At 43.9% G+C, this 23237-nt stretch overlaps 1 protein-coding gene across 4 annotated transcripts in view; it reads right to left on the bottom strand.

Annotated features, from left to right (window-relative positions):
- CDHR3 (cadherin related family member 3) overlaps positions 1-20139 on the bottom strand; it is a 68980-nt gene extending 48841 nt beyond the window's left edge. For all 4 annotated transcript variants that reach the window (XR_009185849.1, XR_009185851.1, XR_009185850.2 and 1 more), the window contains exons 1-2: positions 19978-20139; positions 4157-4359 (exon numbers count right to left, since the gene is read on the bottom strand). Coding sequence is in view for 1 of the 4 variants with exons in the window: in XM_058297146.1 (XP_058153129.1) it covers positions 4157-4359; positions 19978-20023 (249 nt within the window). In the remaining 3 variants the exon portion in view is untranslated. The remainder of the gene's footprint in view (positions 1-4156; positions 4360-19977) is intronic.
- Positions 20140-23237: the final 3098 nt, after the last annotated feature.

Below are 23237 nucleotides of genomic sequence, written 5' to 3'. Positions count from 1 at the left end.
TTAATCATCACAATAGCCATAGACTGGTAAAATGTCTCCCCATTTCACATATAAGGAAACTAAGATAGAGAGGGTTAGGTACTCTCTGAAGGTCACAGGGCTGGGAGCCCTGGGCCCTGGATAGGTCACAAGCAATCTGGCTGTTAGCCCACACTCTCAGTTTTGTTGAAAGGTGGTACATTTGGTTTTAAGCATGTGAAGTTTGAGGTCGTTCTGGACAAGGCTGGGCAAATCTGCAGTCAGGCAAAATGACAGGTAATTGACAACACCAGCAAGCCAGAGTCCGCAGTGCTGCAGATCGTAGATGGACAAAGGGGGAGTCAGGCTCGGAGCTGAGCATGTGGGAGGGAGGCAGCACGAGCCTGCCCAGGACACCAGTCAGTCAGCCTTTGCAGCTGCTGAGCTTGGCAGTCACACCTCCCTGGCTTCTCAGAGCTAGCCTTCTTGGGGCTGCTCCAGGAGGAAACCCCTTAACCAGATAATTAGTCACAGGTGGCTGAAGAAGGCTCTGGAATCTCTTTTTGGGTGATAGTGAGCCAGCACAGCATGGGGGTTATAAGCAAGGGCTCTGGGGCCAGCCTGCCTGATCCCAAGTCCCAAGTCTGCCACCTCCCACCTATGTGAATCTGGCAGGACTCTCAGTCTCTCTAGGCCTCAGTTTTCCCACCTTTAATATGCAAATATCAGTATAGTACTTCATAGCATTGATGTGGGTATGAAAGGAGTGGCTTCATATAAAATGTTTAGGGGGAATGTCTGGCATATGGTAAAGTCTCCATCCGGGGGAGTTGTCCTCTTTATAAATCCTCTGCACCCATCCAGGAGTCCTGAGCCCTCTGTCCAAAGCAGGGAGGCCTGGCCTCTAGCATGAGTTGGAGCTCACCCTTGGAAGGCTCTGCACAGCCGAGTCTGAGGCCAACAGTGGCCAGGCCTCTGAACCCACTAACCTCCTCACTGCATTCATCATCCTCCAAGGTGCCCAGGTTACTCAAGGAGGGCCAGGCTCTGCCACAGAAATGGCGTTACCATGTTCTGAAGTGGAAGGACTGTCTCTTATAAGCATTATGGGCCAGAGAATAGGATTTTGTTTGGAGGGAATAGTTGATAATGTTGAGCAGTCTCTGGGAAGAAACAACCAGTTCTTAAGAACATCTTCAGGACTCGTGAACCTGTGGTCCATCCTAGTGCCAGGGTCCTGGGCAGCTGCAGGGTTCCAGGAGGGGACCACTTGGACAGGAGGACACTACACTACACTCTTGAACTGAGACTAGGGGTTAGGGACAGGACAGAATTCTTCCTTGGTTGATGGCCCTGCTTGAATCACATGGGATGTGGGAAGACTAGTCCCCATGAAGGATTTGGGGCCTCACCACAAAAGCAGTAGATGGGCATAGCAATGTGGGAGGAAGAGCCTGGGCTTTGAAGTGAGAAGACCTGAGTTAAGTTATTTCATCCTTCACTGGCTGTGAAGAAATCAATTAACCTTGTTATCTCTCATTTATCTTATTTCCAAAATAGGAATAAAAAATTTTAAAATAATATCAAGGCCAGTCATGATAGTCAAGAGAATATGCTTTAAACTGTATGCAACTGTGAAGAATCATTATCATCAACATCATCATCAGAGGCAGCAGAATATAGCAGTTAAGAATGAGTCCTCTCTAGTGGAAACAAACCAAATATCTGTCAACTGATGAATGGTTAAATAAAATGTGGCCTATCTGGCGGCGGACTTGGCCCAATGGTTAGGGCATCCGTCTACCACATGGGAGGTCCACAGTTCCAACCCCGGGCCTCCTTGACCCGTGTGGAGCTGGCCCACGTGCAGCGCTGATGTGCGCAAGGAGTGCCATGCCATGCAGGGGTGTCCCCCACGTAGGGGAGCCCCACGTGCAAGGAGTGTGCCCCATAAGGTGAGCCGCCCAGCGCGAAAGAAAGTGCAGTCTGCCCGAGAATGGTGCTGCACACACGGAGAGCTGACACAAGATGACGCAACAAAAAGAAACACAGATTTCCATGCCACTGACAACAACAGAAGCAGACAAAGAAGACGCAGCAAATAGACACAGAGAACAATAACCAGGGGTGGGGGGGCATGGAATAAATAAATAAATCTTTAAAAAACAAAAGAAATCTTTCTTAAAAAAAATTGTGGCATATCCATACAAGGCAATATTATTCAGCAATAAAAAGAAATGGAATGCTGATACAGACAACAAGGATGAACCTTGAAATCTTTTTGCTAAGTGAAAAAGTCCACCACAAAAGACCACATGTTGTATGATTCCATTGATAAGAAATATCCAGAATAGGCAAATCCATATAGACAGAAAGTAGATTAGTGTTGCTAGGGCAGGTAGGAGAGAATGATGAGTAACTGCTAATAGGTATGGGATTTCCTTTTTGGGGTAATAAAAATGTTCTAAAATTAGATTGTCATGATGATTGTACAACTCTGTGAATAGTCAAAAAACAACAACACCTAATTGTATACTATAAAGGGGTGAATTTTATAATATGTGAATTATAACTCAATAAAGTTGTTTTTAAAAATGAGAGCTCTGGAGCCAGACTGTCTAGGTCACAATCTCAGCTCAACTAACTACAAGCTTGTAACCCAGAGCTAGTTACTTAACTCCTCTGTGCTTCATTTTTCCCCATCTGTGAAAAGAGAGTAATAATACAATCTTTGGGTTGCTTTGAGGATTAAAAGAGTAAAATACATAGAAAGCCCTTTGAACAGTGTCCTGCATAAACTAAGTGCCATATATGGGTAAGAAATTGGCACAACTTACAGGAACAGACAAGCAGAAGCTGCTGAAGATAAGCCAGATGTCAGGAGAGCACACAGATGGGGCAGTTAAGTCACAGAACCAGCATCCGGGCCCAGGAATATAAACTGAATGCTGGGATGAAGACTGTTCCTTACAGACCAAAGGGCCCACCCTTGAGGCAGGAGAATCCCAGATGGGCTCTGGCCCTCAGGTCATGGGTTCTACAGGTCTACTATGTGGCCTAGAAACAGTCATTTTTAAAAGTCCCTTCCCCTCATTGACTTTGATGATCCCCCAGATTTGAGAACTCCTAGTACATACCTCAGGAAAGCAACAGGGCCTGGGCCAAGGAGGCCTGGACCCACTGGGTTCTGCAAGAACCCCAGGGGAATGGCAGGCAGGGCCAGTGAGTGGGTTGATGACAACTGCCAGAGGTTCCAAAACCAGCTAAACAAAGAGGTGGGGAAGGGACATACTAAAGGTTAGGTAGCTCCTGACACCTGGCCCCTTAAACATCCTTAGATGATTTCTTAGGTTGCCAGTGGCAAACAGCTAGCCATGCAATGAGCAGATTTGTCCTGTCTGAAGGGAAGCAATGACTTTGGAAGAGCCCAGATGATAAACTAGACCATGGAGCAGCAGCATGGTTCTTTTCTTATTAGTTAGTTAGTTATTCCACACACACACACCCACACTGTTGTTTGTGCTCACAGTCTGCTCTCTGTGTCCACTTGCTATGTGCTCTCTGTGTCTGCTCATCTTCTCTTTAGGAGACACCAGGAACTGAACTGGGGACCACCCATGTGGTAGGTGGGAGCTCAATCACTTAAGCCACATCCACTTCCCTAGCATGGTTCTTGAATATGAAGGATTGGGTCTGACTTATCCAAGAGAAAATGTTCACACAGTAGGGCTGGGCATTTAGATGTGTTTTTACTAAGGCTGTGCCTTCCATATTAAATAAGTCTCTTCTTTGATCTCATAGAATCAAAGAAAAGCAGGATCACCAGATAGGGTCTTCAGGACCCAATTTTCAAGAAGATCAGTATCCAAACTCTCACTCCCAAAACTCAGTTACCATACACATGCCTAACATTTGATAGCTTGTGAGGATTGTTAGCAACAAGAAACAGATCTTCTATTTATAACCAATTGAGTATAATGCCCAATTGGATTGGATTAAGTGGGGTAAGACAGTTCAAGAGCTACAGAGGCATCTGGCAGAGAGGACTCTAGGATGTCCCCCACAGGACTTCTTGACCTTACAATAGGGGAGACATTATCTGAGGAAAGAGGAGGAAACGACCACTGATCTAGAATCCCATCCACCCCCATCTTGAGACGCCGCTTTATGGACAGCTCCCGCGGTCGATGCTGCTTACCTCAAAGTCGGTGCCTGACAGCCAGTTCACCCTGAAGGCTTCAGTGAGGGGGCTTGAGTTGATGACCAGGGGGAATCCTGGGCTCACAGGTGCCAGTGATACTGAGAGGTTCACGGAAAACTTGTGCACTGAAGTCTCAGGTGGAGAATTCTCTGCCACGTTGGCTGTGGCAGGTAAGTAGATTAAGTGCAGCGCCTCTCCCTCTGCGGATTTGAAAAAGATGTAAAATGACAGAAACACAAAGCCTTTTGCTGGGAACAGGGACTTAACAGCTTTGTCTATGGCTTCAATTCATGGCTTGGGGGTAAAAACAATGGGATCTGGTCATTCCCCAAGAACAAACAGTCTTGCCAAGTGCTAGAAATGGAAATGCAAGATGTTCTGGAAACCAAGAAAACAATCGCCATAAAACAACCATGAAATCTGCGTCTGGAACTCAGAAAATAAAGCTGCTGCTTTTTCCTCTTGTCTCCCTGCTTCTCTTCTCTTTTCTCCTGACCTCTGTGAAGAGCCAGGGAAGGAGAAATGTGCCGCATTAGGAGATGGAGCCCACTTGAAGGGTCCAGTCTAGAATGACATCTCTCATACAAGGGCCCTGTGTAGTTTGAGTCTTTTATGGACCACAGAAAATGATGTTCTTAAACAGATGCATTGCTGTGGGAGTGAACCTATTGTGAACCTTTGATTAGATTAGATGCAGTAAAGGGCTATTTGATTAGCTTACTCCAGTAAGGCATAGCCTGGGGAGGGTCTTAATCCTCTTACTGGAGCTCTTTATAAATGGAATATATATAGGGGGGAAAAAAAGATGGACTATAGATAAAAGGCTGCAGAAACAGAGAGAAAGCCCCGGAAGCTGAGAGAGAGGATCCCAGGAGCCAGATGGTGACATCAACAGAACACAGAAACTGAGAGGAAGCCACTGAACCCAGAAGCTGAAAGCAACAAGGCCTGGAGAAACGGGGAGAGATGAGCAGACATCGCCATGTGCCTGATCGCCCACAGCTGCAGCTCAGGGAGAAAAGAGCTCCTGTGATGCCTTAATGTGGACACTTTCATGGCCCAGAACTGTAAGCTTATAAGATAAAAAACTCCCATTGTAAAAGCTGACCCATTTCTGGTATATTGCCTTGGTAGACTTTAGCAAACTAAAACAGGCCCCACAGCTTAAAAGCATTTATTTTCCTTCTCTGTGTGAGAGTTTGACTCATGATCTCATCTGAGAATTGAGAATGCCTGGAGAGCTCCAAAATCATGGCAGATCTCCTATCCATTAGTAATCTCAAGGAGAATTATTTATTATTGGATGCTATAGGCATCATGTAGAGGGTCAGCCAATTCTTCCCAGTTGTCAGGTTAAATCTCTTTCCACGGAGAAGAAAATGAGAGGCTCAGGGAGAGCATGAGTTGCCTTGGGCTGCATTACAGACCAGGAATTTTACCATTTAAGTGCAAGCCTGTTTCTTCCAGGAAAGCCTTGGGACCATTCTAAGGCATCCATGACACTCTGAAAAGCTTTGCCAGGGCACAGGAGAGCAACAGGTCATGCTCTTTCATGCCTCCATAACAGTGGCTACCATTTATCCAACATGCCCAGTGTTCCACGTAAGTGCACAGTGAAAAGTTCTTTCTCTCATTTACTCCTCAGAACAACCCCCTCTGAGCCTGGTGTTAATATCATCTTTACAGATGAGGACACTGAGCTTAAGGACACACAGCTAATAAATTACAAAGCCAAGATTTACACTGAGGGCCCGCTCAAAGGTTGTATTATCTCCCAATCTTCCCATGTGCTATTCCCTCTTCTTAGAAAGCCCTTCCAAGCAGGCATTCTTTCCTCTATGAATCCTCTCAGTTTCCTATTATCCCAAAGTTAATCACTACCTCCTTTCCTTTATGTCACTGTGGTACAATTCACATATTTCTAGTTTATTTCTCAGTGTTCGTTTGCCTGTTTGTCTCCCCCACTGACTGGGAGCATGTTCTTTTTTTTTTTTTTTTTGAGGTACTGGGAGCTGGGGATTGAACCTGGGACCTCATATGCAGGAAGCTGGTGCTCAACCACTGAACCACATTGGCTTCCCTGAGTTGGTTTTATCATTTGTTTTGCTTATTTTTTTGTTTCATTGTTTTGTTTTGTTTTTTAGGAGGCGCCAGGACCTTCCAAAAATGCTCCCCCAGTATGTTCATTTTTGAGGGTCACAGATAAGTGTCTATCAGTGCATCTTGAGAGACATGCCTTCCAAGCCACAGGACTTGCAGGCTTCTGCTACCACCCCACCTACAGCTTCTAAGTCCTGGCCACTGTCAGCTAGTGGGGACAAAAAGCTGGGGTGAGAAAAGACGCCAAGGTGAGGATAGACAATGGAAAGGTCTGTTCTACTGAGAGATGTAAAATTCTTAGAAACAAACAGTCCATGGAAAAATGGGTCTTGCAAGAGGATATTCTTATTTCAGTTGGGGTGAGGGATGTTAAGGGGGTCATTGGAAACGAAGGAAAAATTGAAATATGAGCACATTTATTGATACAAGCTTTCATAAATCTAAAGTCATTTCATTTAGAGACTGAAATGCATTATGCATAAGTTATTTTTTCTCACAAAATTATCAAGTTTATGGACAAGGACTGTGCAAGGACTTAGAAATATCAAAACAACTGAAGTTTAGGGTAACGGAATAGGTAGGTTTTTTAATCTATTAAAATTGACCTTAGTATTACAGCACTTTGTGATAAATAAAAACTACGAGGAATATAGTATGTTTGAAGTAGAGACAAAAATGTTCCCTAAAATAGTTTTTTGAAATGAGCAAAACAATTGATTGCTTTGGTGGGCTGGGTTTCGTTGGCATAATTTATTGGTATAATTCCCTCACACTCTCTTTTCCCACAAATGTGATACCAGGGCTTCCCCCTGAGCTGTTCCTAAGAATGTTTTTTCACTGTTCATCAAGACAAGGACAGCCATAAGCCAAATGAAATGTTGGCAATTTGTCTCAAAGGACTCCTATCTTCTCATCCATTATGTGTCTCTTTCCTCAACCTCCTTCCCCAGTGACTTGGGCCCTTCTGGTCCAGGAAGAAGGGAACCCCTAAGCATATTTAAGCAAAGTTCTTCTCAAGAATAGCCTGGGATAAGATAGTATCTGGACAAAAAGAACAGACTAAAATAAGTAACCACTTGTGTTTACTAAGCGCCTACTCACCAGGCATTATGCTAGGTGCTCTGCTATCTGATCTTATTCACTGCCAACTCAATCCTATGAGGTAGGTATTACTATCAACACACGAGAGAGAGGAGGCACAGAGCTATTAAGGAACCTGAGACACACACTCAGTAAGTGGCTGTGGTGGGCCCTGGCTCACCTCATCTGGCTCTTGTAGCTAACAGACTGCACATACCTACTACAGACAGTCAGTGGTGCCATACTTGTCATATGGTCGTGGATATGTGTGATACATCATGGTTATTCTACAACCTGGGAACAGTGTAGCAAGATGGCTATGGTAGCTGGTACAAAATTGGACCCTCCACCTAGATCTTAGATCTGGGTGATGTGATGTGATCTGTAAGGGGCCCTTTCTGAAACAACATCAGGGAATTTATTGGAGATTTAGCTTGATGTGGGTAAGGTATGAGTGGCTTTCTAAGCCCCACTCAGGACTTTCCACAACCTCACCTTGAAAAGGCTTAGTGCTTCTCCTGTGGAGAAACGGGAAGGCTGGAGAACACGTGCTCCCCAAACATCGCTGTTGACAGCTCCGGCTTGGCTTTGCTGGGAACATATCCATGGATCTTATTGTGTTAATACTAACTTGAAAGGAGTCCTGGGTCTGAAAGACTAATTCTGTGGAAGTACCAGCATCCAATCCAAGGCTTCTGACTCCAAGGACAGGGTTCTTTTCACAGCATCATGCTCCCTCCTTATATTTATAGAGCCTTTCATAGCCTACCTTGATTGGTCATATTTCACAGGGCAGAATGGAAGATATTTTGGAAAGAGAAGTAAATATATCAGTTTCCCTCAAACCATGTGGGTAGTGACTTCCCATTCCATAAATAAAGCCAGACTCTGTCCTTGGATATGCCCTTCCTACTGACATTCCTGCTGGAGATTTCTGCTCTTTTCTGGTGGCCCCTCTTGCCTGGGCAAGGCCATGTGTGCCAGGGCCATGCAAATCAATCCCCCAAACCTTAAGGCAGACACCATGAGAATTCTGATAAGAAGAAAGGTAGCCAAGCTGGATGTCCTGGCTCTTAATTCAATGCCCAGTTCCTCCAGCTCCCTTGTTATTAAAAAGGTAGTAATGGTAATAATAATAATAAAGTGATTAGGGTCCACAACCTGAAAATTGAGCAATTAATGAGACACAAAGTTCATAGAGTTGAAGCTCCACCCATTCATTATACAGATAAGTTTAAGCAATTGCCCAAAGTCACACAGCTGATTAGCAACAGAGGGAAGACCAGGCAGCAGGGGCCGGCTCTCCCTAAGATGTACGTATTTTCCTTCCACGGCTGGTCTTCCAAGTTTTTTTTGGTGGTCTCAGTGCTGGCGACCAAGAGGGAGGCTTTAATGGAATTTGACTTACACATGCCTCTTAATTAAGTTTCAAATTACAATTGCTTGAAGTGTACACTTCGGAAAGGGAATAGCATGCAAAAGATTTATCAGTCACTGAGCCCACTGAAACATCTCACTTGTGCTTGAGATCTGGGTGAATGACACGCTGGCTCGTTTCCTTTGAATCACTGTCTTGCCAGAGATGAACCAACAGCTCCTTGCGGGAGCTGGTGTTGGAATAATGAAGGCTCCTGCAGCCACAGTTGCTGGGAGAAAGCTGACTGCCCGGTCCACTGGCACCACAAGTGGTGACGTGGTCCAAGAATGTGGGTGGGGCCACCTTCTCCCTCTATAGGATACAGATGCTCTACCCCACAGCTCTGCTTTCAATACACAGAACAGGATTTGCCTAAAACTGCCACTCAGTAAACTCCTCTTCATTCTCTCTAGTAACCTTTCAAAATTGTTGTGAAAAAATCAGAAATTCTGAGAATTTGGAATTGAGACACTGCTTCACGTTTTAGCTTTGTCTCTGCTTGGCTGTGTAATGTCAGGCTGGAAGCTGCACTTCTCTGGGGCAGCCTGTCTCTCCCTCTGTCTCCCAGGACTGTGGTGCTTCACTAACAGAAGCTGTGAAAAAGGATTTGATTGATAAAGAATTCATAGGGCCCAAATGGCAATGCTTACAAATCTCCAGCTTATTATAGGAAGAGGATTCAGCATAGCAACAGCATTAAAGTAAGGATAAGGGTCATGACAAGGGGTCCTAAGAGGCCAGGTGCAGCTCCTTTTGTTATCCCTTTCCTAAGCATTGTGGCAGGACCTCAAAGATCAGGAACCTCCAACATATGCATGGAATACCTTGGAACCAAAATGGACCATCCACTGTTTTTATTTTATTAACACTTTGCTGGTCACATAGGCAAATTTCTGCCTTGTAGCCAGCCTCAATGCCAGAGCTTTCCAAGGGTCTCACTGAGACTAACTACAAACCATCAGTCTCATGGTTATCAATAAGCAATGTTTACAGGCTGGTACAAACCACTTCGAAACTGCTCAGACCCATGGTTAAACAGAAACACTATTAATTGATGTTTCATGCCTTGACCAGGGGTCAGTGCCAAGCAGGAACTTTGGCAAAACAGCTCATTCTAGGCCTTTTGGAATGAACTCTCACTGCACAGGCACCATGTAAGAAAATGCATTTACTGCATTAATATAACATGTTATAGAATGCTGTTCTTTCAGGATATACAACCTTTTCCTATTTCCATAATGCATACGTTCCTGGATGGGACGTCCATTCACCCCATTTTGGAGGACTGACAATAGAAGCAAGCCTTTAATAGGACACAAAAGAATTGACAGTGACTCTACTGGATATTCTGTAAATTATGCTAGGTCATAATTAGCAAGTCAAAGATGTGTCTGTCTTGGCACCACTCTGGCGCTTGTCTGAAGAGGGCTAGTTTCTTTCAAACATCTTCCAGCTCCAGGGAGTGAAAAGCAGATGGATTCCAATAACTGAGAGTATGGGCTGGAGATGAGAGGAAGACAAGCCGGTTGCCAGCTTTTCCATGGAAGAGGAGGGAGACCTAAAAAGGGGGACTGCCTTATACTCTTCTGAGGTAGACTCTGAACAGGAAAGTGTTATGACAGAAAAAAGCATCAGCTGGACAACCAGCAAGATGGTGGCAGAGTAAGGAGCTCCTAGAGTCAGTCCTGCTACATGGCAGTTAGTAATCACCCAGAGCTACCTAAAGCACTGTTTGGGGACTCCAGGAGACCAGAAGGACATCCTGCAACATCCTTGAAAGAATGGAAGGAGGAGACTGCCCATCTGCAGAGAAGATTTGTAAGTAGAGTGCTCCATGCTCCACTGGAGGCACAAGCCACTTCGGGAGCTGTTCTGCTGCTGGAATTGGAAGCTCCGCTTCCCAAAAATGGGGAAGGAAGAGATGGTTGGGCACCAACTTTGGCTACTGATTAGTAAACTTGGTGTGTTAAAGTATAACCCTAAGAACAGCTAAAGTTTGAGCTTGTCCAAATCCAAAAGAGGCCAGTAGCCACCACTATAACTCCTGGCATGAGGGGAAGTAGGGCTGACTGATAATCACAGTGCTGGTAGGGACCGGCTTCTTTCCATCCAGATCATATTTCACCTCTAGCTTAAGCCCCTGTCCCACCTCCAGCAGGGAGAAACTTGGGCAGGGGGCACCTGTTCCAGCCTCTCCAGGAAAATACAGGCCTCACCATAGAGGCTGGTGATCATTCTACTCTGAGGGTGCAAGCCGCCTCAGGATCTATTCTGTGGCTGGAGTTGGAAGCTCCATTCCCCAGAAACAGAGGAAGGAGAGATGGTTGGCCACCAACTCCAGCTGCTGATTAGTAAATTCCACTGGCTAAAGTATAACCTCAAGAACAGCTAAAGCTCGAGCCTGTCCGGGTTCTGAAAAAGGCCCACAATTTTGAGTCTGCTCCCAGCACGAGGGGAAGCCAGGCTTACTGAAAATCACGGTAATGGTAGGGACTGGCTTCTTTCACCCAGTTTGGGTGGTAGCCCTAGCCTAGGCTTCAGCCCCACCTCTGGCAGGGAGGAGGCTGGCTGGCCCTGCACCAGCCTCTCTGGGTAACTTCAAATGGCACAGACCGGATAGTCTGAAGTCTACTGGGGTAACTGCAGCCATTCTGGACCCACATGGCATAGACTGCTGCCCACACCTGTAGCTCCATTCCTGCCCCAGGCAGGGGAGAAAGGGGTGTGACGCTTCATCAGTCTCCCTGGGCAACTAGAGTTTAGACCTGCATGACTTGGATTAGTCCACACAGCCATGGTTCTGTTCCTACCCCTTGACAAAGAAGAAAGATGGAGAAGCTTCATCTGTCCCTTGGACAATGCGAGCAGCTTGAGCCTCCACAGCTTACAGCACCAACTACATCCTCAGCTCCTACTATACAACCAGCAAGGGAGAAAGGGCAAGAAAGCCCTAAACTAAAGAGAGAAACAAATACATCTAGAAAGCCAGGTGCTAAGATGCCAACAAAAAATTACAGTCCACACTAAGAAACAGGAAGATATGGTCCAATTAAGGGAGAAAGATAAGCCTCCAGATGACATAAAGGAGGTGAGACAACTAATCATAGATGCTCAAACAAATCTTCTTAATAAATTCATGAGATGGTTAAAGAGATTAAGGATATTAAGAAGATATTGGGGAAGTGGATGTGGCTCAAGCGATTGGGCTTCCATCTACCATATGGGAGGTCCAGGGTTTGATTCCTGGGGCCTCCTGGTAAAGGCAAGCTGGCCCATGTGGTGAGCTGACCCACCTGGAGTGCTGGCCCATGTAGCAAGCTGACCCAAGTGGAATGCTGGCCCACACAGGAGCGCTGCCCCGCGTGGCAAGCTGGCTTGAACAGAGAGTTGGTGCAGCAAGATGATGCAACAACAACATAAAAAGAGACACAGAGGAGAGACAATAAGAAATGAAGCAGACCAGGGAGTTGAAGTGGTGCAAGAGATTGAACACGTCTCTCCCAGGATCAGTTCCTGGTGCCACTTAAAGAGAAGACAAGCAGACACAGAAGAATGCACAGCGAATGGACACAGAAAGCAGACAACAAGTTGGGGGAAGAAATAAATAAATCTTAAAATAAAAAGAAGGCATTGGAGGAGCACAAAGATGAATTTGAAGCCTACATAGAAAAATGGCAGATCTTATTGGAATGAAAGTTGCAATAAATGAAATTAAAAATACACTGAAATCATATAATAGCAGATTTGAGGAGGCAGAAAAAAAGATTAGTAAGCTTGAAGAAATGGCCTCTGAAAGCAACCATACAAAAGAACTGATAAAGAAAAGAATGGAAAGAATTGAACAAGGTCTCAGGGAACTAAATAACAGCAAGAGACATGCAAACATATGTGTCATGGGTGTCCCAGAAAGAAAGAGAAGAGAAAAGGGGCAGAAGTAATATTTGAAGAAATAATGGTAGAAAATTTCCCTACCCTATTGAAGGACATGGATATACATGTCTGAGAAACATAATGTACTCCCATCTGAATAAATCCAAATAGGCCAACTCCAAGACACATGCTAATAAGAATGTCATGCCAAAGACAGAGAAAGAATTCTGAGAGCAGCAAGAGAAAAGCAATTCATAACATATAAGGGATACCCAATAAGATTAAGTGCCAATTTCTCATCAGAAACTATGGAGGCAAGAAGACAGTGGTATGATATATTTAAGATACTGCAAGAGAAAAACTTCCAGCCAAGAATCTTATATCCAGCAAGATTGTCTTTCAAAAATGAGGGCGACTTTAGAATATTCACAGATAAACAGAAACTGAGAGAGTTTGTAACCAAGAGACCAGCTTTGCAGGAAACACTAATGGGTGTGCTACAGTCTGAAAAGAAAAGACAGGAGAGAGGCTTGGAAGAGAGTCTAGAAATGAATATTATATTGATAAAAGTAACTAAAAGTCTCAAAAGAGTGGTGAGAATAAGATACGACAGATTAAACCCAAAGGTCAAAATGGGTGAAATAAGAACTGCCTTTATAGTAATAATATTGAATGTTAGTGGATTAAACTCCCCAATCAAGAGACACAGACTGGCAGAATGGATAAGAAAATATGAGCCACCTATATGCTGTCTGCAAGAGCCTCACCTTAGACCCAAGGATACCAATAGATTGAAAGCAAAAGGCTGGAAAGATATTCCACACATTTAGTGACCAAAACAAAAACAAACAAACAAACCAAAAAAACCACCAGAGTATCTATACTTATATTAGATGAAATAGACTTTATTTTTAAAAAATATTTTTTCTTCCCCTTACCATCCCACACCCAGCTTTTTTGCTGTGTCCATTTGCTGTGTGATCTTCTGTATCTTTTTCTCTTTTTGTCTTCTCTTCTTGTCTTTCTCCTCTAGGATTCACCAGGATTCAATCCTGGGGACTTCTGATGTGGAGAGAGGCTCCCTGTCAATTGTGCCACCTCAGTTCCTGGTGTCTGCTGTGCTTCACCTTGACTCTCCCCTTCATCTCTCTTTCGTTGCATCATCATCTTGCTGCATAACTCACTTGGCTACTATGTGGGCACTCATGCAGGCACTTGGCTCACCATGTGGGCACTCAGTTCACCATGTGGGCACTCGGCTTGCCATGTGGGCACTCGGCTTGCCACACAGGCACTCACGTGGGCACTTGGCTCACCATGTGGGCACTTGGCTCACTGCACTGGCACCCACATGGGCATTGGCTCACTGCACAGGCATGCAGCTCACCGTGCAAGCACTAAGCTCACCACACAGGTACTGGTTCACCATGCAGGAATGCTTTCTCCTCTTCTTTTTCACCAGGGACGAGGGATTGAACCCAGGTCCTCCCATATGGTAGGCAGAGGCCTTATTACTTGAGCCACATATGCTTCCCCGAAATAGACTTTAAAAGACACTAGTAATGTGCAGTCTGAGGAGAAGTCAGGAAAAAAAATTCCATTTACAATATAGCGACTAAAAGAATAAAATATTGAGGAATAAACTTAACCAATGATGTAAAGCAATTAACAATGATGTAACAATGATGTAAAGTATTCAGAAAACTACACTTGTTGTTAAAAGAAATTAAAAAAGACCTGAAAAATCGGAAGAACATTCATGCTCACAGATTGGAAGAAATATTTTTAAGATGCTAATTCTACCCAAATTGATATACAGATTCAATGCAATCACAAAAAAAAATACCACCAGCAATTTAAAAATAAATGGAAAACATGATTATCAAATTTATCTCGATGGGTAAATGGTCCCAAATAGCCAGGAACATCTTAAAAAGGAAAAATAAGCATGGAGGACTCTCACTTCTGGACTTTAAATCATATTACCATGCTATATAGGTAAAAATAGCATGGTACTGGCATAGAGACAAACACATAGACCAATGCAACCAAATTGATGGTTAAGAAACAGATCACATCTACAGTCAAGTGATATTTGACAAGCCTGTCAAACCCACCCAGCTCAGACGGAAGAGTTCATTCAACAAATGGTGCTGAGATCCTTAGCCTAAAGAAGGAAAGAGGGCCCATATCTCACACTTTATACACAAATGAACTAAAACTGGATCAAAAACTATATATATATATATATATAAAAGCAAGAACTGTAAAGCTTCTAGAAGAAAATGTAGGAAATTATCTGCAAGCCCTGGTGGTAGGTAATGGATTCTTAAAGGAGATAAGAGGAGGATAGAGATGGACTAATGATGTTTAATGTATGTAGAAATTTTAAATAACTTTATTGTAAAAGTATGGAAATGTATAGAATTGATGGTAAAACATTATAGTGAGTAACAGCTGCTTTATAAATTGGAATGTGGCTGAAAAGGGTAGTCTAGGGATGTAAATGCCAGGTGATAGAAAGCTAGAGAATAATCTAGGGACTGAATAACACAGTAAACCCAGAGGTGAATGAGAATTGTGATTGATAGTATAGATGCAAGAGTGTCCTTTGTGAACTAGAGGAGATGTGCATCACTATTTCAGTGTGGTGGGAATGTAGAGAAGCATGGAAAAAATATAGCTTGAGTGACCTGTGGGCTGTGGTTAACAGTAATAATGTAATGTTCATGCATCTAAGCAAAAGATATACTGTGTTGATAATGACAGAGTTTGGAAAAAGTATACCAAATGTATGCTTTAGACTGGTAATAATCTGATGATATTATCTCATAATCTGTAACAAATATTCCACCATGATGTGGTATGTTGATAGAAGGGTGTTGTATGGGAATCCTGCACATGTGCATGATTGTTTTGTAAGTTTACAACTTCTGTCATAAAAATGTATTTTAAAAATAATAATAGGGTGGCTTGGGGGAAAATACACCAAATGTAAAATAAAGATTATAGTTAGTAGTAAGATTTTGATGATATTCTTTCATCATTTGTAACAAATGTCTCACGACAATGCAAGGTGTTGATAGTGGGTTGATATCTAGGACCCCTGTATGATGTTATGCATGTTTGCTTTGTAAGTTCACAAATTTTACTATACAGTTATTGTTTATGTGTGTTCATACATAAATAATATAATAGTAATAATAGTAATAATAGTAATAGGGTGGGTTGGGGGGGGAAATACACCAAATGTGAGATACTTTGTTTGGCAGTAATATTTTAAGGATTCTCTTTAATCATTAGTTAAAAAATGTTTCACAATAATGCAAGGTATACAAGTGCGATGAGTTTGCCACAATCATGGGGGAGGTTGTTGGTGTAGGAGGTGTGGGGTGGGGGGGTTGGGGGTATATGGGAACCTCATATGTTTTTTTAATGTAACATTTTTTGTGAGGTATATATCTTCAAAAAAATACAATTTATAAAAATGATGGGGGTGGGGAATGGACTATATGGGAAGCTCTTATGTTTTAATGTAATGGTCTTTATGATCTATTAACTTTAATTTTAAAAAGTGTAAAAAAAACAAAACAAAAAAACAAGGCAAGGTATTATTGTTTGTGTGAGGTATGATTCCCTGTATGATGTTATGTATGTTTGTTTTGTAAGTTCACAACTATTACTATACACTTACTGCTTATGTTTATGTAGTGTGATATAGTTCAATAAATTAAAAAAAAATTTTTTTTAAAGCCTCAGCTTTTTACAACATTCTTTGGACCCCATGTATATGATTAATCCATCAACAGAAAAACTTGCTGGAAATGAAATGTATCTTCCCGCCTTTTCAAATGAGAGCATAAAGTAGGGGTTATACCTAATTCCTCAAGGAGAGTGAGACATCTTTGGCCTCTTTTTGATTTTCTGACACTGCAGAGGACCAGGCCCTGATGAGCGTTTAGAGGAGACTTCCTGAAGAGACCCATGTAGACAAAAACTCAGGATGGGGAAGTGGCTATAGCTCAACTGATAGAGCATCCATCTACCATATGGAGGGTCCAGGGTTCAATCCCCAGGGCCTCCTGACCTGTGTGGAGCTGGCCCCCACAGTGCTGCAGTGCTGCTGTGCACAAGGAGTGCCGCCATGCAGGGGTGTCTCCTACATAGGGGTGTCCCACGCGCAAGGAAAACCACCCCACACCACAACGCGCAGCCTGCCCAGGAGTGGCGCCGCACACACGGAGAGCTGTCACAGCAAGATGACGCAACAAAAAAAGTGACAGTTTCCCAGTGCTGCATGACAAGAATACAAGTGGACACAGAAGAACACACAGCAAATGGACACAAAGAGTAGACAATGGGGGGGAGGGGGAGAGAAATAAATAAAATAAATCTTTAAAAACAATACAAAACTCAGAACGATGGGTTTGGTGCCTTTTCATGTTCCTATGCATCTTCTAGCTTAAGGTATCCTCTTTTTTTTTTTTTTCCCCCAAAGTCTACTTAAGAAGATATTACATTAAAAAAATATGAGGTCCCCACTCGCCCCCACTGCCTCCACCCCACCATTTCCCCCACAACAATACTCTCCCCCCACCATCATCATGTCACATCCATTGCGTCTGGTGAGTACATCTCTGGGCATCGCTGCACCCCTTTAGGTAAATATCTTGTCAGTTTTCATTTCCCTGAGCTTAACAGAAATGCAAGTTCCCTGGAGGTTTTCTCAAATGGCAGATAGTTTCAGTCTGCGGTAGATTTAAATATGCTGAGGGAAAATGGGAAACCACACCTCAGGTTCTTTGCTAGGTCGCCTCACTTCTGGGACTTACATGTGGTCCTTTGGTACTTGAGGAACCAGACTCTGTTTAGTCTCAACTCTTTCTCATTTGTATGTTGGGAGCTTTGTCTAGTTTGCATTCTTCGGGGTCTTCCTTTGTAAGCCATCGTAGGTGTGGAATACTATAGCTTCCCCAAGAGAGACTGTTCCATTTTCTTAATAGGGGGTGGAAAGGACAGAACTAATTTAAACACTGATATTAAGCAGTCAGAAGATCTAAATTTCTGTACTTGGCAGGGGGATGGTTATCAGTAAATATGAAAGACGCTAGACCCAAAAAGGAATGATCAAGACAAACGAAAAATATTTATTGGATACTTTCTATGGATGTGGTACTTGGGATCAAAGAGGGTTAAGAGATATGAAACTTGTTATATAAAGGGGCTGACATTCTAGTTAAGGAGACAGGACAGACACTTAATAGATGAATTATAATACCTTCTGTTGAGCCCATATTCTCTGTTGGGCTCTGCACTAAGCTCTTGCCATGCATTCCGTGCGCCGGCAAGAAGAGCTCTGGGGGTGCAGAGGGATGAGCTCGCCAAGAGCTAGGGCAATCCTGGAGGGATCCATGGGGGAGGTGGGGCTTGAGTTAGGCCTTGGAGAAAGCTTAGGGTTTCTACCAAATGAGAGGAAAGAAGATACTGGGAGCTTATTACTTTACATGAGAGTATAATGGTGAAATCCTGAAGGCAGGAGCTGGCATGCTGCCTTCCTGGAATTCTCTGTAACCCTGCTGTCAGGAGTGAAGGCAATGCTCAGATTTTTCAGATGTCAAAAAAACTCAAATCCTTCCAGAGGCAGTCTGCATCACAGAGGCAGTCTGCAAAAACTGCCAAAAACTAGGATTTGACCTGTTGAAGCAAAAGCATGGTACAGAGTGTTTGTGGGGTGGGAGGCAGGATTCATGTATTTTTTAAATAAGAAATCTCAGGTGCTTTTTGAAAATTTTTGTGCTCTGTTCTTTTCACGCACCTGATGATTAAGTTCCAAATGATAGTGTTCAGTATGAGACACTGGGTTCTTCCTAAACTCACTCTTCCCCCAATGACAATAAAGGTCACCTTTTAACTTGGATTTTAGCCCTAAAAGCCTATACTTTTCACAAAAATCTCAAATGTTCACTTCAGATTAGAGGCTGAACTGCCCAAGTCACAGCCTCAAGTCGCTAGGTCCTCTTGCTCTCTGTCGAGCCTAAAATTTAAGCCCAAGACTAAAGAAGGTCCAATATTAGGAAATGGAGTTATTTATCTTATTATTAGATCAAAGGGGAAAAAATTAAATGGCCATTTCTATGTATCTTTAAAATGCATTGGACTTAAAAATCCATTCTCTTTTAAAAATAAATGCTCTAAGTAAAATATGAGAATCTACCTCCTTAACATATGAAACATTTCTATCTCAAACCAAAGCTAGCATCATGCTTAATGAGAAATGAGAATGTCCACACTCATCCTAATTTAACATTGGTCTGAAGGCACTAGGCTGGGCAATTAGATAAGAGAAATAGGAGGTATAAAAATAGGAAAAGAGGGGTATGAATGTTCCTTATTTGCAAATGTGGAAAATTCATGAGAATCTACTGGAAAACCACTACAAATAAAAAGGTTTGAGGGGGCTGGGTTGACAAAATTAATCCAAGAAACCAATAGACTTCCCTATAGTCTACAAAAATCAATTCAAAGATATAAGGGAAGAAGAGATCCCACTTACAAATGCAAAAAAAAAAAAAAAAGGAAAGAGAAAGAAAGAACTGCAAATAATCATAATCAGAAATAATGACTAACATTTACTAGATTCCAGGCACCTCTAAGTGTTTTATTACATAACTCATCAAAGATGCAAATTATCCTTAAATTAATCTAAATTTAATGTGATTGAATTTTATACATTATGCAAATATTACCTACCCAGAAATAAACTTTAATTTTAAAAGGTTAATTTCAGTAATCCAAGCTGATATCAAACATATCATCCAAGATTCTTGAAGTTCTTGAATAAAGAAAAGTAAAAAACACTAGGTTGAATCTTTGTCCCCTCTATTAATTAGGAGATCTTTTCTTTGTTCAAGATGACAACAGTAGCCCCTCAGCACCTCAGTTTCCCCACAGGATGATTTGCCAAGCTCAAATTGTCCTATGTGGGTCCAGAAGGTCCACAAACTGACATGACCAACAAATGAAGCTCCGCTATGAAAATTATTTTCCCGACCTCTGAAGAACTTCCAGCATACACCGGTGAACACAAGAGGGAAGGGAAAGACTTCAACAAACATGGACAAGATAGTGACTTCTTTAGGCATCTCTCTTCCCAGGGGACCCCTACCCCAGCCTCCCAGGGCTCCCCGGAGCTGCATGATCTCACTCATCCTTACAGATCAATCAACGGTTGAACAAATCCTCCCAGAGGCAGTTTCCTCTTTCGGTCCTTATCATACAGTGGCATCAGGCAAACAGGAGTAGGTCAAGCAATGTTCCTAAGGTAAAACCAGTGACAGACTGGAGTTCCTACCTAAAAGGGCTCCCAGGAGGATCAAAAGAGTGACTGCTTCCTGCATGTTTGATCGTTGGCGTCTGTGTGTGCTTCCAGCATATTATTCTAGAGCTGAATCCCGTCTTGCATCCAAAGTTTACTCTGGATGCCACCCGTCTTCCGCTCCTGGTTTTGTTGCCATGCAAGAAGTCAAACAAGAGTTTGGGTGGTAACTAAGGGAGACTCTAAACACCACAGGACTGTTTGTTCTTTGATCACCTGCGCCTGTAGCCTAGAGGCCACCAACCAGTCCCTGCCAGCTCACGGTCCATCTTAAAAGTCCACACCTACAGACTTCTTCTAGAGAGAAGTCACAAGAGTCAAGAAAGAGCTAAGACTCTGAGGTGATTGTGAAAGCTGGACATACACATCGTACATTCCCAGTGGTCTCAAGAGCCCTGTGACCAGGCAGGAAGCAGGGGTGGGAGGTGAGGATTTTTCTGCTGCCCTGAATTGTTGAGTAGGACTCAGCGTTGGGATTAACTGGCATTAGTTCTAAAGAGAACAAGTAACAGCTGGGACCAAACACCCTCCACAAGTCAGATCCGGTGGTGACTGTCACAGCCCTTTGACTGTATCCATTGCCCCTGCCCCTCCAGTCCCCAAGAAATCTGTGGATAGAGACGATTGGAGTCACAAGGCTCCTGCCCACTGGGGAGTGATGTGGCCAGTCCTTCAAGGGCAACTGCTGGCCTAGACGGTGCTTTATGCTCCATACAGCTCTGGGCAGGGCACAGGGCTTAGTGAGGGAAGCCCAGGCTGGATTCCAGCTTCCACTCAGAGAAGAGAGGGAGCAACCACAGGGCAGAGAGAGGGTGGTGGTGGAGCAGCCTGTCCCCGTTACGTGGACACAGTGGAAGGCTACTAGATTGGGCCATCTTTCTCATTCCCACACAGGAGAATTACCCACAGGGGGAGAGGAGCTAGACAGCCCAAGGCAGCGATGGACCAAGGCTGGCGGCAGGACTGGAGGGGGCATGGAGCCATATCCTCCTGGTCAGGGAAGTGAGCGGCAGAGGGCCCACTGGAGCACCACATGTGCCCCGCAGCAAACCAGCATTCGGGACCTGCTACGCAGAAGTCAGCAGCCAGTGGGTATGGGACAGGGAAGCCACATCAACCAGCAGACACAATGAGAGCCAGATACATAGAGGTCCTCGTTCCTTATCCTTTCTTCTGTGCCTCCCAGGGAAGGATCCAGCGCTTGAAGGCAACTGCAGGGAGGCTTCCCCCCCGCCAGACCACACCCCACACATGATCCATCTTGTCAGGGTCCCGGCTCCAGCTGTGCTGGCATTGGGAGAAGAGAGTGGCAGGAAATGGAATTTAAATCATGTTTCAGATGGAAGCTTTAAATCGTCCTGGACCATGAAAAACTGAAAATGGCCAGAAAGCAAGGAATAGGAAAGGGAGATTCAACAGAGGCCAGGAGGGAACAGTGACTGGAGGGTAAACAAAACCATTTCAGCTTATATATCCCTGAACTGAGAGTGCTAAAGAAGCTAATTAGATCCCCTTGTGCCAGAAGAAACCAAGCCTCAGAGAGATCAAGCCGCTGGTCAGGGGCCAAGGACCGGGACAGCAGGACTAAGTCTGCCTTACCCCGGCCACTGCGCCAAACACCTGCCAAGTCCCTGGTAGCCTCCACCATGCCTCCCGCGTCTTCCTTCTCCAGTTTTGCAGCCACCACGTGGTTTAGGTCCTTGCCTCTCACTTGGACTGTCTCAGTAGCCTCTAATCAATGCTATAGACCACTGTCGATTAATTTCCCAAACGTGCAATTCTGATCCTTCGCTCTCCAGCTTAAAATGACAACCAACCTCTCCCTTAGTTACATTTTTCTGTTTAAAGCAGGAAGGGTATTGACATTCAGAATGTCTATCCACAGGTGTCTGCCTGAGTTGATGGATAAAAACAGAACTGTGGGTCTTGCTGTGTGATCTTAGGTAGATTACTTCACCTTTCAGAATCCCAGTTCCACTTCTGTAAATCGGGGAGAATAATACCTGTCATGCAGTGTTATTGAAAGGAGTACATGAGATAATGTAGTGAAAGAAACAGGCCCATTACATGTGCTCCAAAGATGCTATTTTTTAAGATATCTGTAGGACCATGGCAAAGAGCTTATGCGTAGTAGGTGCTCAGTAAACACTAGGTGAATAAAAAGATGAATAAACAACAGTTGCCAAGTTACCAATTCTCACCTCTCAGTTTTTCCTGTCATATTAGTTACTGTAAATAATCCATTTCATTATGCATAATTAAAGCTGAAGTGATGGCTCAGATGAAGTTATGGAAAACGTCAGAATAATTAAGGCTCTAAATTAAAGAAACTCACATCTGTGTAATTTTCAGCCTGACTGCACAGCTGTTTTCATGTTGCCCTCTTTTCACCAGCATAGAGTGAGACTGTCCCTTCCTTCTCTTCCCTGGTTCCAGGCATTGCAAGGGTCATATTTTGGAATTTGTTTATCTCCTGCAATTACAGTTTTTGTTTTCAGCCCGAGGTTGTTTCTGGCAACTTCAGCCTCCTCCTGAAAGCTCGAGGTCCTGGCCCCAGGGACACAGCTGGGCCAGAATCACAGAGGCTGAACGGGGCCCTGAGGCTTTCCTGTCGCCCGACTTTCTTGGGGACCTTCTCCTGCAGAGGTTCAACCCTTACGGCACTTAAAGGGGCTTCTCAGGGCTCTACCTGCTGCAAGTGTCTGATTTGTCAGCAAAGAAGTTATGCTTCAAACATTTGCTGACTTAGAATTTAGCACACACTTTCCTGTGAATAGATTGCTACAAACCCTTGCCTAATCTATTGTACTTAAAGCTTGAGAAGCAGAAGCACTGCTATGAATGGTCAGAAGTGCAGCTCCTTTAGCGGTTTCACAGGCAGTGGTGGGCTGGCCAGAAAACTTCACTGACTTGTATTTCTTTATATCTACGGTTCCCGATCATCTAGCACTGGCATTGTGGGCCCTCAAATAGGTCTCCAGGAATCCAAGTCCTAAGACACCCAAGTTCCATCATTCAAGCGCCTCTACACCCCAAGTCCTCCTCAAGAAGAGAGCGCTTCTCAGGCCAGGCCGCAACTTGCAGTGACGACAGCTAGGCTGAGGGCACGAAGCTTCCTGCAGAAATGAAAACCGTCCTCTTCTCGCACTGTCTCTATCTATCACACACTCACACTGCTTTAACCCTACATTCCCACAATTACCCCACACACCTGATTCCAGCCAGTCTCGGCAAGC

This window comes from Dasypus novemcinctus, chromosome 5, assembly GCF_030445035.2.
Source record: "Dasypus novemcinctus isolate mDasNov1 chromosome 5, mDasNov1.1.hap2, whole genome shotgun sequence".
Lineage (NCBI taxonomy): Eukaryota > Metazoa > Chordata > Mammalia > Cingulata > Dasypodidae > Dasypus > Dasypus novemcinctus.
The sequence above is the reverse complement of the archived record's forward strand: the minus strand, read 5'-3'. Positions and strand labels throughout refer to the sequence as shown.